Source organism: Xenopus tropicalis, chromosome 6 (assembly GCF_000004195.4).
Source record: "Xenopus tropicalis strain Nigerian chromosome 6, UCB_Xtro_10.0, whole genome shotgun sequence".
Lineage (NCBI taxonomy): Eukaryota > Metazoa > Chordata > Amphibia > Anura > Pipidae > Xenopus > Xenopus tropicalis.
Genome location: NC_030682.2, coordinates 85360941 through 85382351, shown reverse-complemented (window position 1 = coordinate 85382351; position 21411 = coordinate 85360941). Strand labels below are relative to the sequence as shown.

The following is a 21411-nucleotide window of genomic DNA, read 5'->3' as shown; positions in this document are numbered from 1 at the left end:
TTCAAACTTCCGGACAGAGAAAGAGCATACTTCCCCAGTTTGACCTGTACCCAACCCAAACCCGCAATGGTCACCCCAAATTTTAATCCTAGCCTGCCTTACCTAAGGGTAAATCCATTGGTCCCACAGATTGTGGGTCAACTCGCACATCACTACCAGTAACTACTAAAAGTTACAGGTCCAAAACACAAGAAATCCCTTGAAAAAAATAATTTCCCATAAAATGTATAATTAGTCTTTTGAACTGAGGAAGAAATGAGTACCGTATTTTTCGCCCTATAAGACGCTCCGGAATACAAGACGCACCCACTTTTAAAGGAGGAAAATCTAGATAAAAAAGATTCTGAACCAAATACTGTAGTAAAATATTTTATATCAACTGTATCAAGTTAATTGTCTCTGGGCTCGCACATAATGAGGCTTCCCCCAGGGCCCCCCCCAAGCATCCTTCAGCTTCCCCCAGGGCCCCCCCAAGTATCTTTCAGCTTCCCCCAGGCCCCCCCCCAAGTATCCTTCAGCTTCCCCCAGGGCCCCCCAAGTATCCTTCAGCTTCCCCCAGGGCCCCCCCCAAGTATCTTTCAGCATCCCCCAGGGCCTCCAAACATCCTTCAGCTCCCCCACGGCACCCCCAGCATTCTTCAGCTTCCCCCAAGGCCCCCAAGCACCTTCCATTTCCTTCCTAACCTCGCCCCAGCGGCCTCCGGCTCCCATGATGTCTTCCTCTCTGTGCCGCGGCACCCAGCTGCTTCTGTGCTTTTATAAGGTTGCACCCTGTGGGTGTGACGTCAGTACGCACGGGCGCAACCTTATAAAAGTGAGGATGTAGCAGAGAGCCGCGGCGCATAGAGGAAGACGCAGTTTGTCGTATAAAATGCACCAACTTTCCCCCCCCAGTTTTGGGGAAGAAAAAGTGCGTCTTACATGGCGAAAAATACGGTAACATGCATAACAGGCATAACCACTGTGTGTAAATGAGCCACTGTAAGTGTAAATACCCACAAGCTCTAAAACATAAGGTTGCCATACAATGCATTTTCATCTGGGTTAAGATGGAAAAGCAAATGCTAAACTGCACTGTCAGATCAGCCCATACAAAACAATTCGTATCCTATCCCTGGTTAAAAAAAAAACACAGCTATTTAGCTATATGAGGCTGCATGATTTCTGATGGTGGGGCTAAGGTTTTATTCCTACATGCAGAGTCAACACTTATCTAGAATATCAAACCAATAGTGCAGTGAGATGTTGCACAATCTTATAAAACTTTAATGTTGTGCCTATATTACAATAAATAATACAAATTAAAACCGCTAAATTCAATCACTAGAATACTAGAATATGATAGTTCATATTGATGTTGTATATCTGCAATTCACTAATAATAGCATGGTACAGAGAGTAGATTTCACAATTTGCATGATCAAACCTAAAGAGAATGAGAAGATCCTGTAAATCTAAAAAAGAGAACTATTTACATGACTCAACCAATGCAAAGGAATCAAATCTAAAAATAATGCATTGTTGTTTGGAATTTTAGTTAGCAAGGAATAAAACATTCCACAGGACTTAAAGCTGATAATTTCTTTTCCATAGAAATCTTTTTCCAGTGATCCATTTCGCTGTTCTTCCATAAAGCATAAACAAAAATTGCACCCACTGAAGATGGCAAGGACAGGAATATTACTGCTGAAAGGCAATACAACTCAGTTCAAACATACATACAAAAACTATGGGGTCTGTTTATAAAGCTTAGAAGTGGGAAGTATGGTCCAAGTTTAAAAACATAATTGATTTTGTAACTCTAGAAACGTATTTTTGACTTTGAAACAACCTTGATTCTGAACATGTTTTCACCATATTCATAAAGAATTTCAACATTCACCTTCACTAAAAATCAATTAACTGAGCTAGCTGTCTATGACCTGATAAAAACAGGAGGAGCTGACCTAAGCCTGTACCACTGAGAGGTGGTACAGGAAAACTGCTCTAAATTTGATGATGTGTAGGGTTGACTTCTGACGAGACCACTTGCTTTGGATTTTGTAATTTTTGTAGACCGTGCACCATCCCAGGTGCTTGCTTCAGTTGTGATGATTTTCCATTATGCTACAGAGCATAGATTCTGTACACGCATGTGGGCCACAAGTGCTGCCATGATTTTGATGAACACCTATGGTGAGGTGGTAAGGCCAAAGGTAATAGCTTGAAAGAGGGTAATAGTCGCCTACAGGCCCGGATTTGTGACGGATTTGTGCTATCCAAGCCGCAATTAAACTGTTAGGCCACTCACTGGTGCCGAATCCCTGGGTCAGAGGCGCGTCGGGTACACATGGAACACACGCGCCATCTTGCGTTCCAATGTGCGATGGCACCGCGTCATTACGGATGCACAACAGCGTCATGACGCAGCGCTACGTCGCGGGACACCTTAAATAGTCTATGCAACAGGCCCTCAGTGCTCAGTTATCATTTCGGTGTGCCCAGCGTTTACTTTTACTGAAAACCTGTTATCTGACCCTTTGCCTGTTACCTCGCCTGTGAACCTTGCTGCCTGCCTTTGACCCTGATCCGTTTGACTACTCCTTTGCCTACTCCCTGGTACTTCGTTGTTCGGCCTTCCAGCCTCTCTCCACTGCTGCGCTTCCTGTCTCACCTTCAGGTTAAGCCTCCAGCCTAGTGTGAGGTGCTTGTGGGTAACATTTCTCGTCGGACCAGCTTGGCTTGCAGTATAAACGAGCCATGGATCGAGAGGAAGATGCATCTCCTCTTGCCGCCCTGGCTCATGCTGTTAGAGAACTCCAAGCGAACTACAATCAAGTACAAGGACTGCTCCAAGCCGTTCAGTTTCCTGCTCCGCCTCCTGCTCCCGTGGTTTTGCCTCCACCTCCTGTGGGTGCCACAGCCAGTCTGCCTGCTCCTGAGCCCAAGGTCCCACTACCAGACAAGTTTTCTGGGGATCGCAGCACTTTCAGAACTTTTGTAAATGCCTGCAAACTTTTGTTTATGCTCCAACCGCAGACCTACTCTACTGAACAAGTTAAAGTGGGTGTGGTCATGTCTCTTCTACAGGGGCAATCCCAATCATGGGCTTTTCAGTTCATGGAGCAACAAAGTTCAGTCCTCCAAACAGTGGACGCCTTTTTTCAAGCTATGGCCGTGCTGTACGACGACCCCCATCGTGTATGTACAGCTGAAGCAGCCCTAAGGAACCTCCGACAGGGAACCTGTCCTGTGGAAGACTTTACCATGGACTTTCGTAAATTCGCTGCTGATACTGACTGGAACCAAGCGGCTCTCAAACATCAATTCTGCCTCGGCCTCTCCTCTACCCTAAAGGATGAACTGGCAAGGGTAGGAGTGCCAGACTCTTTGGAAGATCTCATCCAGCTATCCATCCAGATCGACCAACGCCTTAGAGAAAGAAGATTGGAAAAGGCTAGCCAGTTCCAGTCATCCTGGGTATTGCCTAAGGCTTCTCCTCCGATTCGGGTTGACTCCGGAGCCCCCACATCTCCAGAGCTGGAACCCACGCAGATAGGTTCGCTTCGACCGTCTCTGTCCCCCGAAGAACATATTTGGCGTAGGAGACTAAACCTTTGCCTTTACTGTGGACTGTCTGGTCATCTACTCAGAACTTGCCCAACTCGTCAGTCTCCTCCTCGTAAGGTTCCTTCCCTAAGTACCTTTGCACCCCAGCCTCACTTTTCTCCACTGCTTACCTTTTCTTTCTCTCTACAGTGGGAAGACAAGGTCCTGGTGCTTCCGGCCATCCTGGACTCCGGAGCTAGTGGCTGTTTCTTGGACTCTAAGATTGCAGACTGTCACAAGATTCCCTTACTAACCAAGCAACTTCCTCTCCTCATCAGAGTTGCTGATGGTTCACCAATTAGTTCCGGTCCCATTCTTAAGGAGTCCATTCCCCTACATGTTTGTGTGAATAAAATCCACTGTGAGATGTTAAGTTTTGATGTGGTGGCTTCTCCTCTCTCGCCTATTATTATCGGTTTACCTTGGTTACACAAACACAACCCTGTAGTGGATTGGGATAAAGGCAAGATTATGTTCTCTTCTCATTTTTGCCGTACTAATTGCCCTTTATTTCCTCCTCCTGATCGCCAAAAGTTGTGCTGTATCTCCTCTGAGAGACCGTCTGAGAATTTTCCTGGTTTACCTTCGGAATACTATGACTTTTTGGACGTCTTTGACAAAAAGGGGGCCGATTCTTTGCCTCCTCATCGGAAGTATGACTGCCCTATCTATCTCCTACCCGGATCTCAAATACGATTTGGGCATATCTATAGATTAGGTGAGCCGGAGTTAAAAGTGCTATGCGACTATTTGGAGGAGTACCTATCCAAAGGTTTCATTCGTCCTTCAACCTCACCAGGCGGAGCGGGGATCTTCTTCGTGAAAAAGAAAGATCACACTCTAAGACCCTGCATTGATTACCGAAATCTTAATGCTATAACAATTAAGAACAGGAATCCTTTGCCTTTAATCCCGGAACTCTTTCAAAGACTTAGGGAGGCGACAATCTTCTCCAAGCTCTACCTTAGAGGACCCTACAACCTGGTCAGAATAAGAGAAGGGGATGAATGGAAAACTGCATTCCGTACTAGATATGGACATTTTGAATATCTGGTCATGCTTTTGGTCTCTGTAACTCTATCGGCTTTCCTACATTTCATCAATGATGTCTTCAGAGATTATTATTATTATTATTATTTTATTATTATTTTCGTTATTATTTACTTAGACGACATCTTAATTTTTTCCAAATCCTTGGCAGAACACCGACTCCATATTAAAAAAAAATTTCTCTCGACTCCGTTCACATCAACTATTTGTTAAATTTGAAAAATGTGAATTTGATAAGACCTCTATTGAATTCCTGGGGTTTATTATTTCCGCCGATGGAGTTCAGATGGACCAGAGCAAGATCTCAGCCATCTTGGACTGGCCGGTTCCTGTCTCTAGAAAAGATGTCCAATGTTTCATCGGTTTCGCAACTTCTACAGGAAGTTTATTAAAGGTTTTTCACAAATCATTCTTCCCATTACTCAACTGACCAGGTTAAACACCAAATTCCTTTGGACTTCCCAAGCTCAAGCAGTCTTTGAGACTTTAAAAATTCTCTTTACCTCAGCACCCATCCTTCAGCATCCTGACCCAATGAAACCTTTTATTTTAGAAGTTGATGCCTCGGAATCTGCAGTAGGGGCTGTACTTTCCCAGAGGATTCCCACGTCTGGAGCCCTCCATCCAGTTGCCTATTTTCTTGGAAAATGAACAAATCCAAACAGAATTATGACGTGGCTGATAGGGAACTCCTAGCTATCAAACTTGCTTTGGAGGAATGGTGGTACCTCTTGGCAGGAGGTCCTCACCCTATCTTGATTTATACTGACCATAAAAATCTGGAATACCTTTGTGTCGCTAAGAGACTTAGACCTCGCCAGGCTCGTTGGGCGCTTTTCTTTATGCGGTTCAATTTGCACCTAACCTACCGCCCAGGCTCTAAGAATTTTAAGACAGACGCCCTATCCAGGATTCACTCTTCCCAGGAAACCACTCCAACTCTACCTGAGACTGTTCTTTTGCCACAAAATTTTTTGTCCATCCAGTGCTCCTTGATTGACCAGATTAAACAAGCTTCAGTTTCTACTCCTCCGGGTTGGGAACTAACTCCTAGGGATGGACTTCGTGCCTGAAAGCCTGCGCCTAGAAGTCCTTCGTACCATCCATGACTCTAAATTGGCCAGTCACCCTGGTATTAAGAAAAAAAAAAGACTTTTTTTGTGGCCAAAATTAACTACTGGCTGTGTTAACTATACCAGGTGCTGTGATGTCTGTGCTAGGTCCAAGGACTCCCGTACCAAGCCTTTAGGCTTGCTTCTTCCACTTCCAGTTCCCTCTAGGATTTCATTTCAGACCTGACTCCGTCTTCTGGACAAACTGCCATTTTTGTTATAGTGGATCGGTTAACCAAGATGGCTCATTTCATACCTCTTCCCAAGCTGCCTTCTGCCGCTTGCACCCCCGAATATTTTGTAAGAGAGGTCGTTAGGTTACATGGGGTGCCCGATGAGATCATTTCTGATAGAGGAACTCAATTTATGTCTCAGTTCTGGAAATCGTTATGCCAGGTGTTACAAATTAAGGTGTCTCTTTCCTCTGCTTTTCATCCTCAATCCAATGGGCAGACGGAGAGGACCAATCAGACCCTGGAGTAGTATCTAAGGTGCTTTACCTCTTATCGCCAAGATGATTGGGTTTCATTGTTATCCCTCGCAGAATTTGCCTATAACAACAGTTTTTATCACTCCATTCAACAATCTCCTTTTTTTGCCAATTACGGAATGCATCCTGCCATCTTTCCTTCCTGTTTTAATGAGATTTCGGTTCCTGCTGTGAAAGATCAACTGTTGTTTTTAAAGGAGAATTTTAAGGGCTCTTCAAGAGTCTATCAAGAAATCTCAGCAAAACTTCAAGACGTATGCTGATAGGAAGAGACGCAAAGACCCCAAATTTAAAGTGGGTGACAAGGTATGTCTTTCTTCTGCAAACCTTAAATTATCTTGTCCTACACGGAAGCTTGGTTATCGTTTTCTTGGCCCTTTCGAGATTATCAAGCAAATCAACCCTGTGGCATTCCAGTCAAAACTCCCTAACTCTTGGTGTAGTCATTCAGTTTTCCATTCTGCCTTGTTGAAACCTGTGACTGCTAACTCTTTTGTGGGACGAGTTCCCATTCCACCTTCGCCCATCCAGGTTGACGGTCAAGAGGAATTTGAAGTTGAGAACATCCTTGACTACAGGCTGAGAGGGAGACAACACCAATATTTAGTTAAATGGAAGGGTTACGGTCCAGAAGAAAATTCTTGGGAACCAGCTTGTAACATTCATGCACCTAAACTGTTACGGAATTTTGGCATCTTGCGTTTCAACATGCGACAGCGCCGCGCCTGATGCGCTCACGCACACGCTTTGACGCACGCGTCTGACGCGGTTACGCGTGCATCTTGCTGCATGCGGCATTCTTCTATGCTACCTAGGCTCAGGGGGGGGGGAATGCTGCACATGCTCAGTATAGACTGTGAGGGAAAGGAAGTGGGAATGATGGAATCTATAGGTATCCTCTCTTAAGAGTGATAGGAAGTTTGTGTGGCGGCTAATTAATCTGTAGAGGATATCATGACTAGGATGGTGTATTGATTGAATCAGGCAATGGCATCTGTGAGGGTGGGGTGGCAGACTCCCCAGAAGACTTTGAGGCTTTAAGCTTTTTGGGCATTCTTCTCACAGCTGCCTCTTATTTATCTGACTGAGATTGAATAGTAACCCTATTTGCACTTGGAATATCCCTGCAGTCCACATCATGCACCTCAAATGCACACTTTGCCATACATTTTTAAGCAAGACAGCTGTTTCTAAACATAATCACATAGTTATATGAAAATGAATTGAAAAGGATGCCAATAGACCTTGTTTGGTAATCTTCCACCTTGGCCTTAGGATAAAAATGAAAGTGAAATAAACTAAAAACATCCTGCCTCCTGAATACAGGATGGCAAAGAACTGTTAGGGCAGGGGTTAATGCAGGGAAGAAGAGGGGCGAGGAGGAACCATCCTCTTTTCAGTTCTTAGATTGACATTCTGCTTCCTAGAAGGAAGTGTACATTAGCCATTCCGTCCCTAAGCTGCCTAGGGACTTTCGGAGAAACGCAACATTTGCTTGTAACCTGTCAGTGTATGTGTAAGCAAGGTGAGCATGTAGATGTACAGTAATGTTTGCCAACCAGAACAAATGCAACAACCAACAGCAAGCAATTAGCATTAAATGATATTATGCAAGTTATACACAGGTATGTTTACTAATATTTGTGTCCACATTTGTAAATCCCTTGTACTTAGCAGAAGTTTGCAATTGCAATGTAATTAAGAAAGTAATTCCTTGTTAGTAAATAAGCATAGCAATTTGTATCTGTTTTGTACTGTGTAATAAATGTGATGTAAAAAAGTAAAAGCCTAATTGGACTCTGGACTGTGTGTTAAACTGCAATGGTCTAGCTTTGCCAAGGTTCCATTTATACTCTACTGTTAGCAAAAGTTAGACCAAGGTCATAGGTTAGAGTGAAGCTGTACAAAATGTTCCGAAGGCAGGAAAAAATATCTGCCTCAATTACTCCAGTTATTCCCTAATGTAACATTTTTTTCTTTTTACTATAGTTGCGTACACTTATAATTCTAAGCCCTGCACTAATATTTTTAAACTTGGTGTACAGGAAAAAAATTATGTACACAGAGAATTTTGTGTGAAAACCTTTTAATATACACCCGTTATTTTTTGCAACAATAACAGCTTTAAATCATTTGATCTAAGTACTGTATGTACCAGCTTTGAACAGTTCCTGGCAGAACTGAATCTCAGCCCATAATATCATGTGACCATGTGACTTTTGACCGCTACACAGCTGTAGGTAACCTCACCAGCTCTAGCCCATATACCAGAGTTCAGTCTAACATTCTGGAGTTGACCAGCTGCTAGAAACAATACAAATCAATTATTTGCACACAAAGAAAAGGGGAATTATTGCCATTGCATGGTTTAAACTTTCATAAATAGATGTTCGAAAAAATCCTTCTTTGAGTTAAGGGTAAATGCATTTGCTGGGGGACTACATTTTAAATGCACTACAGATTTAGGGGCTAATTTATCAATTAATCATTAAGTACGACAGGTCCGAAATACAAAAAATTTATATCTTTCCGTACTGTGTGTATTTTCTGCGACTTTTTCGTACATTTGCGTGACTTTTTCGTACTTTGCGTGACTTTTTTCGTAATTTGTGTCAAAATTTGTTGCGCAGAGTATGAAAGTCTCGGATTCATTCAAGCTTCGGTATCGTGACTTTCCTTTGGCCAGGTTGGAGCTGCAGAGTGCCATTGAGTCCCATGGGAGGCTTCCAAAATCATGAACAGAAGGATCAAACAAATTTTGTGACTTTCAGATCGCCAATACGATATTATCGTGACTAATACAGTTTTTTCGTAAGCATTTTCGTGATATTTGCGACCATCAGAAATTATCGTATCTAATTCGAATTTTACCCATTTCGGGATTCGAACTCGTACTTTGATGAATGTGCCCCTTAGTGTATCAATAAGTAGGAATTTTAGACAATCAGGGGTGGCACATGGATGGCACATGGGCTTACATGTATTGGCCAGGGTGTGGTACAGGTATGGGATCCCTAATCTGGAAACACTATCCATAAAGCTCCAAATTACAGGAAGGTCACTTTTTTAAAATGTTTTCTCTGTAGTAATAAAACATCACCTTGTACTTGATCCTAACTAAGCTAAATGAATCCTCTTGGGGTTATGTAATGTTTCTTAGTAGAAATAAGGTATGGTGATCCAAATGGTCTCAAGCATTTCGGACAATAGATCCCATGTGAATCTCATTCTGCCAAATCCTAAAGTTGTGGATTCATTGCATCCCTGCTTTATATAGCATCAACATATTACACAGTGTAACCTAACCCAAAGATCTTATGTACATTTACTCATAAGAGCACAAAAGAGAGGGGAGAAAGGCAAAAAATGGAATGAGAAAAAGGCAAAGCAAAGAAGAAAATGAGAAAAATTTTAACGTAAAAATGGGACAGAAATTGACAGCAGAAGACAAAGGAAATGTAATGACTACAAAAAAAGCATAAAATACTAAAGGTATACAATATATAATAAAATGATAATGTACATGTACCTTATATTTTCCTAACATAATCTGCTAGTGATGAGCTTTCATATGTGCTCTCCTTTAAGAGTGTGAAGAGTATCAGCTCTTTTCTCACTGGGAGCCCCACATTTAAAACAGTGTCCTTTACCATGAAAAAGGCAAATTCCTTGTTCTAGCTCTTTGTGTATGTGTGTAGATTAGATGAGTTATTCTACAGAAAGAATGTGCTTGCAGCACACCAACACCCATTCCTTTAATAATGGCCTTATGTATTTAAAAGTGGTTGTTAGACCTAGAGAAATCTTCCCTATAAAACTACAGCAGGGGAGTAGCCCACAAGACCAAAGTTTTGGTCAGAAGGCATTCTTTCCAAACATGCAACAGACATGCCAATCTGTGAAACATATGACCAGAGGTAAAGAGTTAGGACCACCATATATGATTTACTTTGTATGATTTTACTGTATGGGGGCTTGGCAATTTTATGATAACCTGGTAACCTAAACCTGGTAACTAAAATGTATGCACTTGCACAGACCTAATTACTAGAAAAATAGAGGACCAGGAAATGTACATTGATTATTCCCCCACCCGTTTGTCGTAAAAACTGGCCAGATCAGTTAGACTTAGATTGCACAATGCAATATACTTTCTTTATTTTAGTGATATTAAAATGCAAGAGGCTAAATTTGGGCCATTCTTAGCCATTTGGCCAGCTTAATTCAACTGAATAATATAATGAGCATACGTTGTGTGTAAAAATCTAAAATAAATGTTTGTAACCATTCAAATGCATTTCATTGTACATAGGTACAATGAAATGCATTTGAATGCTTACAAACATATGCACAACTTAATACAAAGCTAAAGAAACACAAATTGTGTGAGCAAATACTAATATTTTAAAATGTTGCCTTGATTAAATCATTAAGCCTGGGGTGCCAAGCCATTACCAATGTAGGCTATACTTTTGGTGATGCTATCCTATGAGGGCAACATAATGTCAGGATTCCCATCTATTTCCATTGTAAATGTAACTTGATTACATTTTGGCTGAGTCTTGCAATGCATTAAATATTCTGTACATAAATATGTGTGTAATTAGTATTGATTGCACCATGTTGACTATTATTTTCAAATAGACCGTCACATAAATAAGAAAAAGGCATTGTTAGCTAACTAGATAGAATGACAAATGTAGATCGAATTCTACAGATGTTAACAGAGAGATATATAGATAGTTAGATATATAGATACACAGACAGACAAATAGATAGATAGATAGATAGATAGATAGATAGATAGATAGATAAACAGATAGATAGATACTGGATATAGTCCTTAAAGGAGAAGGAAAGGCAAAGTCACTTGGGGGTGCCAAAATGTTAGGCCTAACATTTTGGCACCCCCAAGTGACTTTGCCTTTCTTTCTCCTTTAATACTGGCCCCAGTGTCAATGGACCCTTCTTCCCACCATGTATTTAAAGTTATGGTACAGCCACACTGCGCTGTTTCTCATCCTGCATATAAGCATCCATTGGCATTTGCTCACTTGTGTGTCAGCGGCCAGAGTCACTGCCTTGGCCCGGGTGCAAACACAGAGAGCAGAAACATTAAAGTTTTTACACATCCATGGAGTAACATTAATAACTAATGATACCAGGCAGAAGGGAATTTCCTATCTTACAGTACATATATATTTAGACACATTTACACATTACCTAATTGTAGCCCATGCCCTGAACAATGTATGGTATGAATAAAATGTGAACAAATTATTCAACTTGTCTGATATACAGGTATAGGACCCATTATCCAGAATGCTCGGGACCAAGGGTATTCCGGATAAGGGGTCTTCCGTAATTAAGATCTCCATCCCTTAAGTCTACTAAAAAATCAATAAAATATGAATTAAACCCAATAGAATTGTTTTGCACCCAATAAGGATTATTTATATCTTAGTTGGGATCAATTACAAGGTACTGTTGTAGTATTACAGACAAAAATGAAATCAGTTTTAAAATTCTGAATTATTTGATTAAAATGGAGTCTATGGGAGACAGGCTTTCCGTAATTCTGAGCTTTCTGGATAATGGGTTTCCGGATAAGGGATCCCATACCTGTATAAACATACACAAGTCAGAATTTTCTCTTTACCTGAATTTGTCCCACTGTTGTGCCAAATATAATTAGGCACATTATATAGACAAAGGAGCATAGTTTCTTTATGGGCAAGCAAGTTTTCACAGACCTATAGGTGGACATACATGGGCCAGTGAAATCTGCCAACTTGGGTCTGGTGTCATGTATAGAGCCCACCAAAAGGCAAGATTTGCAAAAACCTTTGGACGATAACCACATCTGTGTCCTTTTCCAACAGGCCTCCATAGACCCCAGTGTACAATCTGGTTATTGGCCAGTTATCAAATTATCCATATTTGGCCCTGTGCATGGGTGGCTAAATCAGGCCCTGACTGATGATCTAGCTTAACATGAGCATGAGCAGTGCACTGCCATGGCCCCTATAGCAGTGGGGACAAGTTCTGACACTGTTAGTCTGTCTTTTATAAATACACAACCTAAATAAAAGTGCACAACTTTATAAATATGTCCCTTCCAATATAAGCAGGCACCATGAAATGATGCAGGCAAAATAGATTGTCCCACCTGTTTTGAGAGTAAAGCTGGCCATACACGCACCGATCATATGATATTCGGTGCGTGTATGGCAGCTCGAAGAGGCGACCGATATCGCAGAAGACTCGTCGCTCGGCCAGGTTAAAAGATTTTGATGGCACCTGAGCAAAATCTACATTCAGGGCTGAATCGCCAGGTGGAGGTAGAATTTCTATTGTTTCTACATCCATATCTGACGATTCAGCTGAACGTCAGTTGAGGATGTGAACGATCTTTCGTGCGACCAATGGTCGAACGATAGATCGGAATTGCTATGTGTACGGCCACCTTTAGGGCTCTGGCACACGGGGGAGATTAGTCGCCCGCGATTAACTCTTTTTCGGCGATTTGCGCGAAATCGCGCCGCCGCGTCTGCCATCCCGCCGGCGACTTACATGTTCGCTGGTGGGATGGCAGGGGTAGGCAACTCGGGGAGATTAGTCGCCCGCGAACAGGGAGTTAATCGCGGGCGACTAATCTCCCCCGTGTGCCAGAGCCCTTAAGCTATGGGTGGGTGATATCGGGGAGGCATGTAGGCGAATTCGATCGTTTGGCCCTGGGGCTAAACGATCGAAATCTACACGTGGCAGTGGGCCAGTCGGTTCGGGGACCGCATCAACGAGCTGATGCAGTCCCCGATCCGACTGGATTTTCTAACCTGGCCGATCGATATCTGGCCAATTTCAGGCCAGATATCGGTCGGCCAGGCCCCTCGGTTCTGCCCCTACACGGGCCGATAAGCTGCCGAATCAGTCCAAGCGACCGATATCGGCAGCTATAATCGGCCCATGTATGGGGACCTTAAGAGTTTGTTTCTTTGTAGGTATAAATACAGCAAAGTTTGCTTCTTTTTCAGTAACCCACAGCAGCCATTAAGATTGTGGCATAGAGGCGATTTGCCAAAACGCATGTGCCATCCCACCGGTGACTTACATGTTCGCCGGTGGGATGGCGGGTCATGGCAACTCGGGGAGATTAGTCGCCCGCGAACAGGGAGTTTTGTCACGGGCGACTAATCTCCCTGTGTGCCAGAGCCTTTAAGGGGCAGCAGCTGGAACGCCAATATCTGATTGCTATGAGTTACAGGACCAGTGCAAACGTTTTTATATTAGCCTTTTGATATAAGTTCCTTTTTCCTTCCTCCATTCCTATCAGTTGAACAGTGCGAGTAGCTAGGAGCAGATAAGAGCATATTAGCATGGAGCTGCTTGAAGTAGAAGAATGTACCCTCACGCTTACCTGGCTGCAGGCGCACAGAATGACACAGTTTAGCAGGAACAGCCCCACAGAGCCCATACCCACATAGGAGGGCGAAGTTCCCATGACAGGGACCAGTTTGTTCCTTTGTACACAACGCTTTCCCTTCTGTTCCTGCACTGCTGCAAATCAGTGTTGCGCCACTTCTCCCCTCTGGGCTTTGTATTCCAGTTTCTCCTGTCCCACTGGCGAGAGCTGCCAAAGCCTTCCCGACACTTTCCCGTGCCCGAGCTTCCCTAAATGGCAACCAAGTTCCATTCCATACCCTTATTATGCGGTGCCCATACTTCCTGCCAGTTGCCAGTGAAGCTGGGTTGCTAGCCGTACCCCTCCAGCGATGCCACCAACTCCAATGACTTGTAGCCCTCTCCTCGATACCGCGCGTACTTTCCCCTCACCCAGCCTAAAGCGACGTCCCGTCATAGGAAGAAAAACCTGTGTAATTCCCCGCGCTGAGGTTCCCTCAGAAATGTGGCGCTCGCAGGACAGCTGCTTAGAGAGAGGGCTGCCGCTTAGAGAGAGGGCGCTGCTGGCACAGGGTGTAGTACAGCCAAGATCTTCGCTTTCCTACAGCACCCGCTTCCCCCAACGCCTCCGACACGGGAGCCTCCCCTCTTTTCAGAACAGCCCCTTCTCTCCTGCTTCTTGCTTTCGTTTTCCTTATCGTCAGGCCCTGTACTTGCATGGAGAATAATTGTGTTTCCTTTACTGTCTAACATTCATACTGCCTCTGTACATATCATAATTCAGCTATCCTATACTGTGCTTACAAACACTGTTAGCCAGAAAATGTGTGGGGTTGCTTGCCTCTGCCAGTGTGACATAGATGAGGGGTGGGTGGATTTATCCTGGTAAATATCTCTGTGTGGATTGATTTATTGTATATATGGAGCCCTGTATCATTTGGGTAAATGAAGCAATTTCCTATTTTTTTTTTTTTTAATATTGCTTAGCCAACCTTGCCTCAGGCGCCGCTTTACTAGGGTCTGTAATTCAACATTTCTAGTGTATTTACCACAATTGCACTGTACCAGCAAAGTAAACCCGAAACCTGTTTAGTTGTGAAAGGAGAAAGTGATTAGGGGCATCACTGGGACTGGCAATCTATGAATTCTGACAAATGCCAGAGGGCCTGCTGTTAGATGCCATAGACCATATATGTCAAACACAAGGCCCGGGGGCCAAATCCGGCCCACCTGGCTGTTTTATGTGGCCCTTAGTGAGTGTGTCTGACCATCCAGCCTGATCAATTTCCATTTTCCTGTGTAGTGGAGTGCCCAAAGCATCCAATCAGTAATCAGATTTAAACAGTAGCAAAGCATCTATTGGCTGCTATGAGCAACATCACCTTACTCCACTTTTTACACATTGTGATAAATATACCCCTTAGTATCTTACTAAGTATATTAATAAAAAATTTGGCCCGCGACTTAGCCTGTGTTTTAGATTTCGGCCCCCTTATGTGATTGAGTTTCACACCCCTGCCATAGACAGTCACTATATAGTGGGCTGGTCGGGGGCTCTTTGGGCTTTTGTGTACTTGAAATCCCATGGCTTAGTCCCAATCCCAGTTCAGACCTGTCTGCTGCCTCATGTGGCAGACACACAACTGAATGGATGCAACAGATCTAGATTTTTGGCCTACATATAATGCTGGGTGTGGCTTAACCCTAAAACTAGTACTGCAACATCCATCCTACCTACAATAACAGCACAGTGCTCTTTCTGCATGGTAGGATGGCCTACTCCCAACAAAGTAAAGCCCCTCCTGACACCTTGTCAACCCCCCAAAAGCCACTTTCTTTCTTCTAATTTGTACACAAATTCAGCCATCAAGCAGCGAGTTAAGCGACAGGTGGGAAATAAACAGGAATCCATGACCTGCAAACAACATTTGTTCTAGGGATAGGATTGCTTCTTAGCAACAGCTAATCATTTTGGTGGTAGCCTCTCGAAGATATGCTGCAAAAATTCATTTGCTGCTACAGCCACATTTTTGAGTTCCCCTTGTGACAGTGATTGTGCCTTTAATCAGCGCCGGATTTCTAATCCAGGCACCCCAAGGCCGGCCCCATTGGCCCCCTTTTCCCCCACCCCAGCGCGCATGTGCTTGAATGCGCGCTGGGGTCCATTGAAACTCATACGGAGTATGGGAGTAAAACTTTTGTGCAGCGGGGTCACCCCTAAATTTTTGCCACCCAAGGCCGGGCCTTTGTGGCCTCGCCACAAATCGGGGCCTGTCTTTATATGCAAGAGCAAGCACAGTTATGCTCAGTGCTTATTGGACAGTATACACCCTGTTCCAAATTATTATGCAAATTATATTTTTCTCATTTACCAAAATAATTGATGTAAATAATTGTCAGCATAATTCTCATGTTATCAACTATTAAGAGTACAGTTCAAATGTTATTGAACAAACCTCCTAATGACAAAAGTATTTTTTTTTTTAAGAATGAAAAACTTACAATGCACTGTTCTAAATTATTATGCAAATTCTATTTAAGTTTCACAAAGATTAGATTTTTTGGTTTTTAATTAAAATCATGGATGGCATTGTGTCTCAATGCCTTTGACGAGGTATGAAAATAGATATATCAGAAAACTTAAGTTTGATCATCACACTATTAAGAGATTTGTGACTGATTCAGAGCACAGACGTGTTTGTGCAGATAAAGGCGCATTGAGGAAGGTTTCTGCCAGATCCATGCATTGGATCAAGAAAGCTGCTGCTAAAATGACATTACATAGCAGCAAACAGATATTTGAAGCTGCTGGTGCCTCTGGAGTCCCGCGGACATCAAGGTGTAGAGTCCTCCAGAGTCTTGCAACTGTGAATAAATCTTCTATTTGGCCACCACTAATCAATGCTCACAAGCAGAAACGGCTGCATTGGGCAGAGAAATACATGGAGACTAATTTTCAAACAGTCCTGTTCACTGATGAGTGCCGTGCAACCCTGGATAGTCCAGATGGATGGAGTAGTGAATGGTTGTTGGAAGGCCACCGTCTTCCAACAAGGCTGCGACATCAGCAAGGAGGTGGTGGAGTCATGTTTTGGGCCAGAATCATGGGAAGAGAGCTGTCCGGCCCCTTTAGGGTCCCCGAAGGTGTATAGATGACCTCTGCAAAGTATGTGGAGTTTCTGACTTACCACTTTCTTCCCTGGTACAGAAGGAAGAACTATGCTTTCCGTAATAAAATCATCTTCATGGATAACAATGCACCATCTTATGCTTAAAAGAATACCTCTGCATCAATGGCAGCTATGAGGATAAAAGGAAAGAAAGTCATGGTGTGGCCTCCATCTTCCCCTCACCTCAATGCTATTGAGAAACTTTGGAGCATCCTCAAGCAAAAGATCTATGAGGGTGGGAGGCAGTTTACATCCAAACAGCAGCTCTGGGAGGCTATTCTGACATCTTGCAAACAAATTCAAGCAGAAACTGTCCAAAAACTCACAAGTTCAATGGATGCAAGACTTGTGAAGCTGCTATCAAATAAGGGGTCCTATGGTAAAATGTAAGGTGACCTGTTAAAATGTTTAAAAAGTTAAAATGTTGTTAAAAGTTTGATTGAAATAGCTTTTGATTTCAGTAAATATGCTGCAAACAAATCAAAAGACAATTTTCAGTTCTTTAAACCTATAAAGTGTTTTGGAACTTACTGTGTGTAATAATGTGGAACAGTGCATTGAAAGTTTTTAATTCTTAAAAAAAAATACTGTTATAATTAGGAGGCTGTTCAATAAAATTTGAATTGTACTCTTAATAGTTGATAACATGAGAATTATGCTGACTGTTATTTACATCAATTATTTTGGTAAATGAGAAAAATATAATTTGCATAATTATTTGGATCAGGGTGTAGAGCAGCGTGACATCACAGGAAGGGAAATAGCTGAACAAGGGAGTTAGATTTTTTTACTGGGAGTCTTCTGGATGACAATCCTAAGAATAAGGCAATGTTCTTAAAAAAAGAGGAGAGATTTAACAGAAATTTTATGAGACATAGATACAGTTTAAGTTGTAATTGTCTTATAGATGGACTAAGAATAAAAGATTTAAGAAATAAAAAGTTGATGAAAATAGATATATATTGTCAAGATAGATGAGGTTATAGTCTCTACAAATAGATAATATCAAATGTTATGATAATAGCATAACATTCACTATGACACTAACCAAAGCAGACTTAAGGAAGACAAATTAGGTACTTTCAGAATGATGAAAGTAGCATCTTTTCTAGTCATCCTCGGGTTTTGATTGATAAAATCTATCCTAAAATTTTGGTTTAAGTCGAGAGACAAAAAGAAGAATTCACTAGGTAATCACAACTGCTAGGAATTCCAGAAGGAATCACATGATTTAATTTAAAGGAACACTGCCTTGGAAAATCGTGTTTTTTTCAAAATGCATCAGTTAATAGAGCTTCTCCAGCAGAATCCTGCATTGAAATCTGTTTTTCAAACACACAAAGATTTTTTTTATATTTAATTTAGAAATTTTACATGGGGCTAGCCATATTCTATATTTCCCAGGGTACCACAGCAATTTGACTTGTGCTCTGATAAACTTTGGTCTGAACTGCAAGTTGGAGTGATTTCCCCCCCTCCCAGCAGCCAATCAGCAGAACAGTGGGAAGGTAGCAATATAGCAGCTCCCAGTAGATATCAGAATATCAATCAATAGCAAGAAATCCAAGTCCGGCTTGTGACTCCTCCAGTTACAAGGGAGTAGGAGAAACAATAGGTTACCTGAAAGCAGTTCTAATGTGTAGAGCTGGCTCTTTCTGAAAGCTCAGGCACAATGCACTAAGATGGCTGCCTACACACTAGTATTGCAACTAATAAAAATACATTTGTTGGTTCAAGAGTAAAATTTTAAATTATAGAGTGTATTATTTGCCACGTGAACAGTGTAATTTAGAATTAAAATGTATACCATAAAAATCATGACAGTATCCCTATAAGAGTGGGAAAAGGGTGGGTGCTGTTGCTATGTGGCAATTGTATGCCTAGAACAAATGTTGTTTGCATAGGTCGTAGATTCCTGCAAACATTTCTTTGTTCTACGGGAGATTGTCACCTAGCAACAGCTAATGGGAGAGTAGCCCACACCTAGTAGCTGCTTTTATGAATGCCTCATGGCAATAAGAAAGTTTCTGGAAGAAAATGTTATAATAGGAAGGTAGAGATCTCTTGGAGCAGCCTTTGTTGTGGATCCTCCAAAGAAATGTCTCTTGAGTACAGTGGACAGAAATCAACTAATAATCTTGTGAGATTATTTGGAAGTTATTATTCTGAAGGAATAAGTTCTGTATGAATAAACTGAGAGTCCTTTAACTAAACACACCAAGGAATGATCAGTGTCTTATATAATGTCTAATTCAACCACACTGCAGAAAATGTTTTTGTGACCCACCAAAGGATAATGTCATACATAACAAAGGGTCAGAAATGTGTATAAAAGAGAGTTCTCTTATAGCTGAGAAAGCTATGACTAGAAGACATGTTCATTTAATTGATATTGAGTCAGGAGAGTTATCAGACACATGTCCTACATATTTTTATAATGGGATTTGACTAGCCTCTGTAGAGATACTCCTTCCAGTTTGTTGTATAAGCAATGTTTTGTAACTTACTAATATAATAAAGCCATTGCAAAATGATACCTTTGCAAAAAAGCAAAGCCTAAGTAAAATATTAAGGTAAGACCAACTGGATATATTGGGGCACAATTATATCCTTAGTAAAGGAAAGCTGAAATATTTAACCATATAGGTTAATGTTTGAAGAAACTTCTAGGGCCTGAAGGCATTCTGTTATAAACCTGAGGAAATTTTGAGAACATGAAATAATTGTTGCAAGATATAGCACATTTTGGAAAGTTAATGGGAATACTATAATGACATCTGTTGTCCTGTCCTGAAGTATGTTCACAAGTGCTCTGTGAATCAATGTTAGGAGAGACACAAAGGCCTGACAGGATCTGCCAAGAAAAATAAAAATTTGTTATCTGTACATGCCACATTGTACAATATCAACAAAATAAATTGGTTAAATTAGAATGATGACAGGATGCCTATATTTATCTCCCTGAAGCTTAAGGACAACCAAAATAGATGTTTATGGTAAGAGATTACATACGGTATACTCTGTGGGGTACAGTAACTAAAATTCAAATATTTGTCATATTTTTATTTTTAAAAATTAGATTAAGCTCACTCCCACGAATGTCTGACATTTACAAAAAAAATCAGAACTGAAAAACCAGTGTCAAAAATCTTGTCCTATCTTTTCAACAAGAAACAGGAAACCGACCCAGCTTCTTTTCAAAGGATCTCCTGAGGAAATCTTCCCTCTTTCAAGAGCATTTAAAATGACAATGTCTAGAATTTTTGCACAAGAGGGATGCTATACAGATAGTTGTACTGGAAATATCTGTAAAGAAAGGGATAGATACTTTTTTACTACTCTAAATATCAGGGATCTGATGTTATGTTTAACCAAAGCATTGGCTGCCCTGATTAACTTTATAGAGAAGATGACAATGGCAGTAACGAGGTTTTGTTGTGTTGAAAACATCCATATTTATTGAAGAGCTTTGTAAAGTGAGACCAAACATGCAGGAGGAAGTAACATTAGGGTAGATTTAAAGGATAAGTCAGCCAGTGCAACTGTGGCAAGACCTTCTTAGGCTGCTCACATGGTCAATAAATAGAGCTGCTCTCTATAGCCAATTAGGAAGCAATAAGAGAGCTTCAAGGCAAAACTTCTTGGTCCACATTGACAAATAGTAACAATGGACCAATAATATTGGGCACTTTAAACTGGATGGTTGAAAGCAGTTAAGCCAATATATTTGCTTTATATGGCCTGATTACATCAAAATGGTGATTGGAGGTGGTGGAGGAACAAGTATATGGACCCCACAGCAAAGGGCAGACATTGGTAAGTTGATCCACTGACATCTTGTCATTATTTACTTTCGTTTCACCTGCAAACTCCCTCTGGACCTGTTACGAGTGCCGGACATGCCTGGACTGGGCACCTAGAGGTAAGACCCTTTGACCATTGTCTGACTCTGACGTTGCCTCTGCCTGATGACTTTTGTACCACGTTTTTGTATCAAGCTTGGCAGTGTATAGAATCCCTGTTTTCCTTGCAGCAGAAAGACAGGGGTTCCAAAAGAGCGTTGGTAAAAACTGGGGTTGCCTGGTCTCTTCTATTTCACCTAAAAGGTTGGTATGAGCTTCCTCATACTACAGACTGTAACAGGACCCTTGCAGTGTATTTTATTTAGATTCCCAAACATTAAATTTATTTAGTCAGACACTGGCCTGAGGCACTAATGTGCTTAGCACAAGTGTGTCAATTACAAGAAGAGCCATGCCATAGAGCTTTGGCAAAAGTTTTTGCAGTTTGTCATGTAACTGCCCCTTCCACCCATAAGTGCAACCAGATTTTCATTCTGGTACCAAAACTTACACTGGCTGTGTGTGGTTCTAAGCTTAAGCCCTTGTGTCATCACAGTAAATGTGTACAACCAAGTTGTCTTTGTACAAAATCACATTAATGATAGGATGCCAGGACATTTGTAAGATTATTCCTGTAGTGCCCTGAGTGTGAACTGTAGTTTGGTAACATTTGAAAAATGGGGATAGGACAGAATTTCTGTGATTTACATGTGGTAAAACATCACCACAATAATACGGATACATTAGTATTAATGAAG

The 21411-nt window shown here is 41.7% G+C and overlaps 1 protein-coding gene across 1 annotated transcript in view; it reads right to left on the bottom strand.

Annotated features, from left to right (window-relative positions):
- tnfrsf11a (tumor necrosis factor receptor superfamily member 11a) overlaps nt 1-14290 on the bottom strand; it is a 57730-nt gene extending 43440 nt beyond the window's left edge. Inside the window, exon 1 of the mRNA XM_012965431.3 lies at nt 13658-14290. Within this exon, the coding sequence (XP_012820885.2) occupies nt 13658-13741 (84 nt within the window). The 5' untranslated portion in view covers nt 13742-14290. The remainder of the gene's footprint in view (nt 1-13657) is intronic.
- Nucleotides 14291-21411: the final 7121 nt, after the last annotated feature.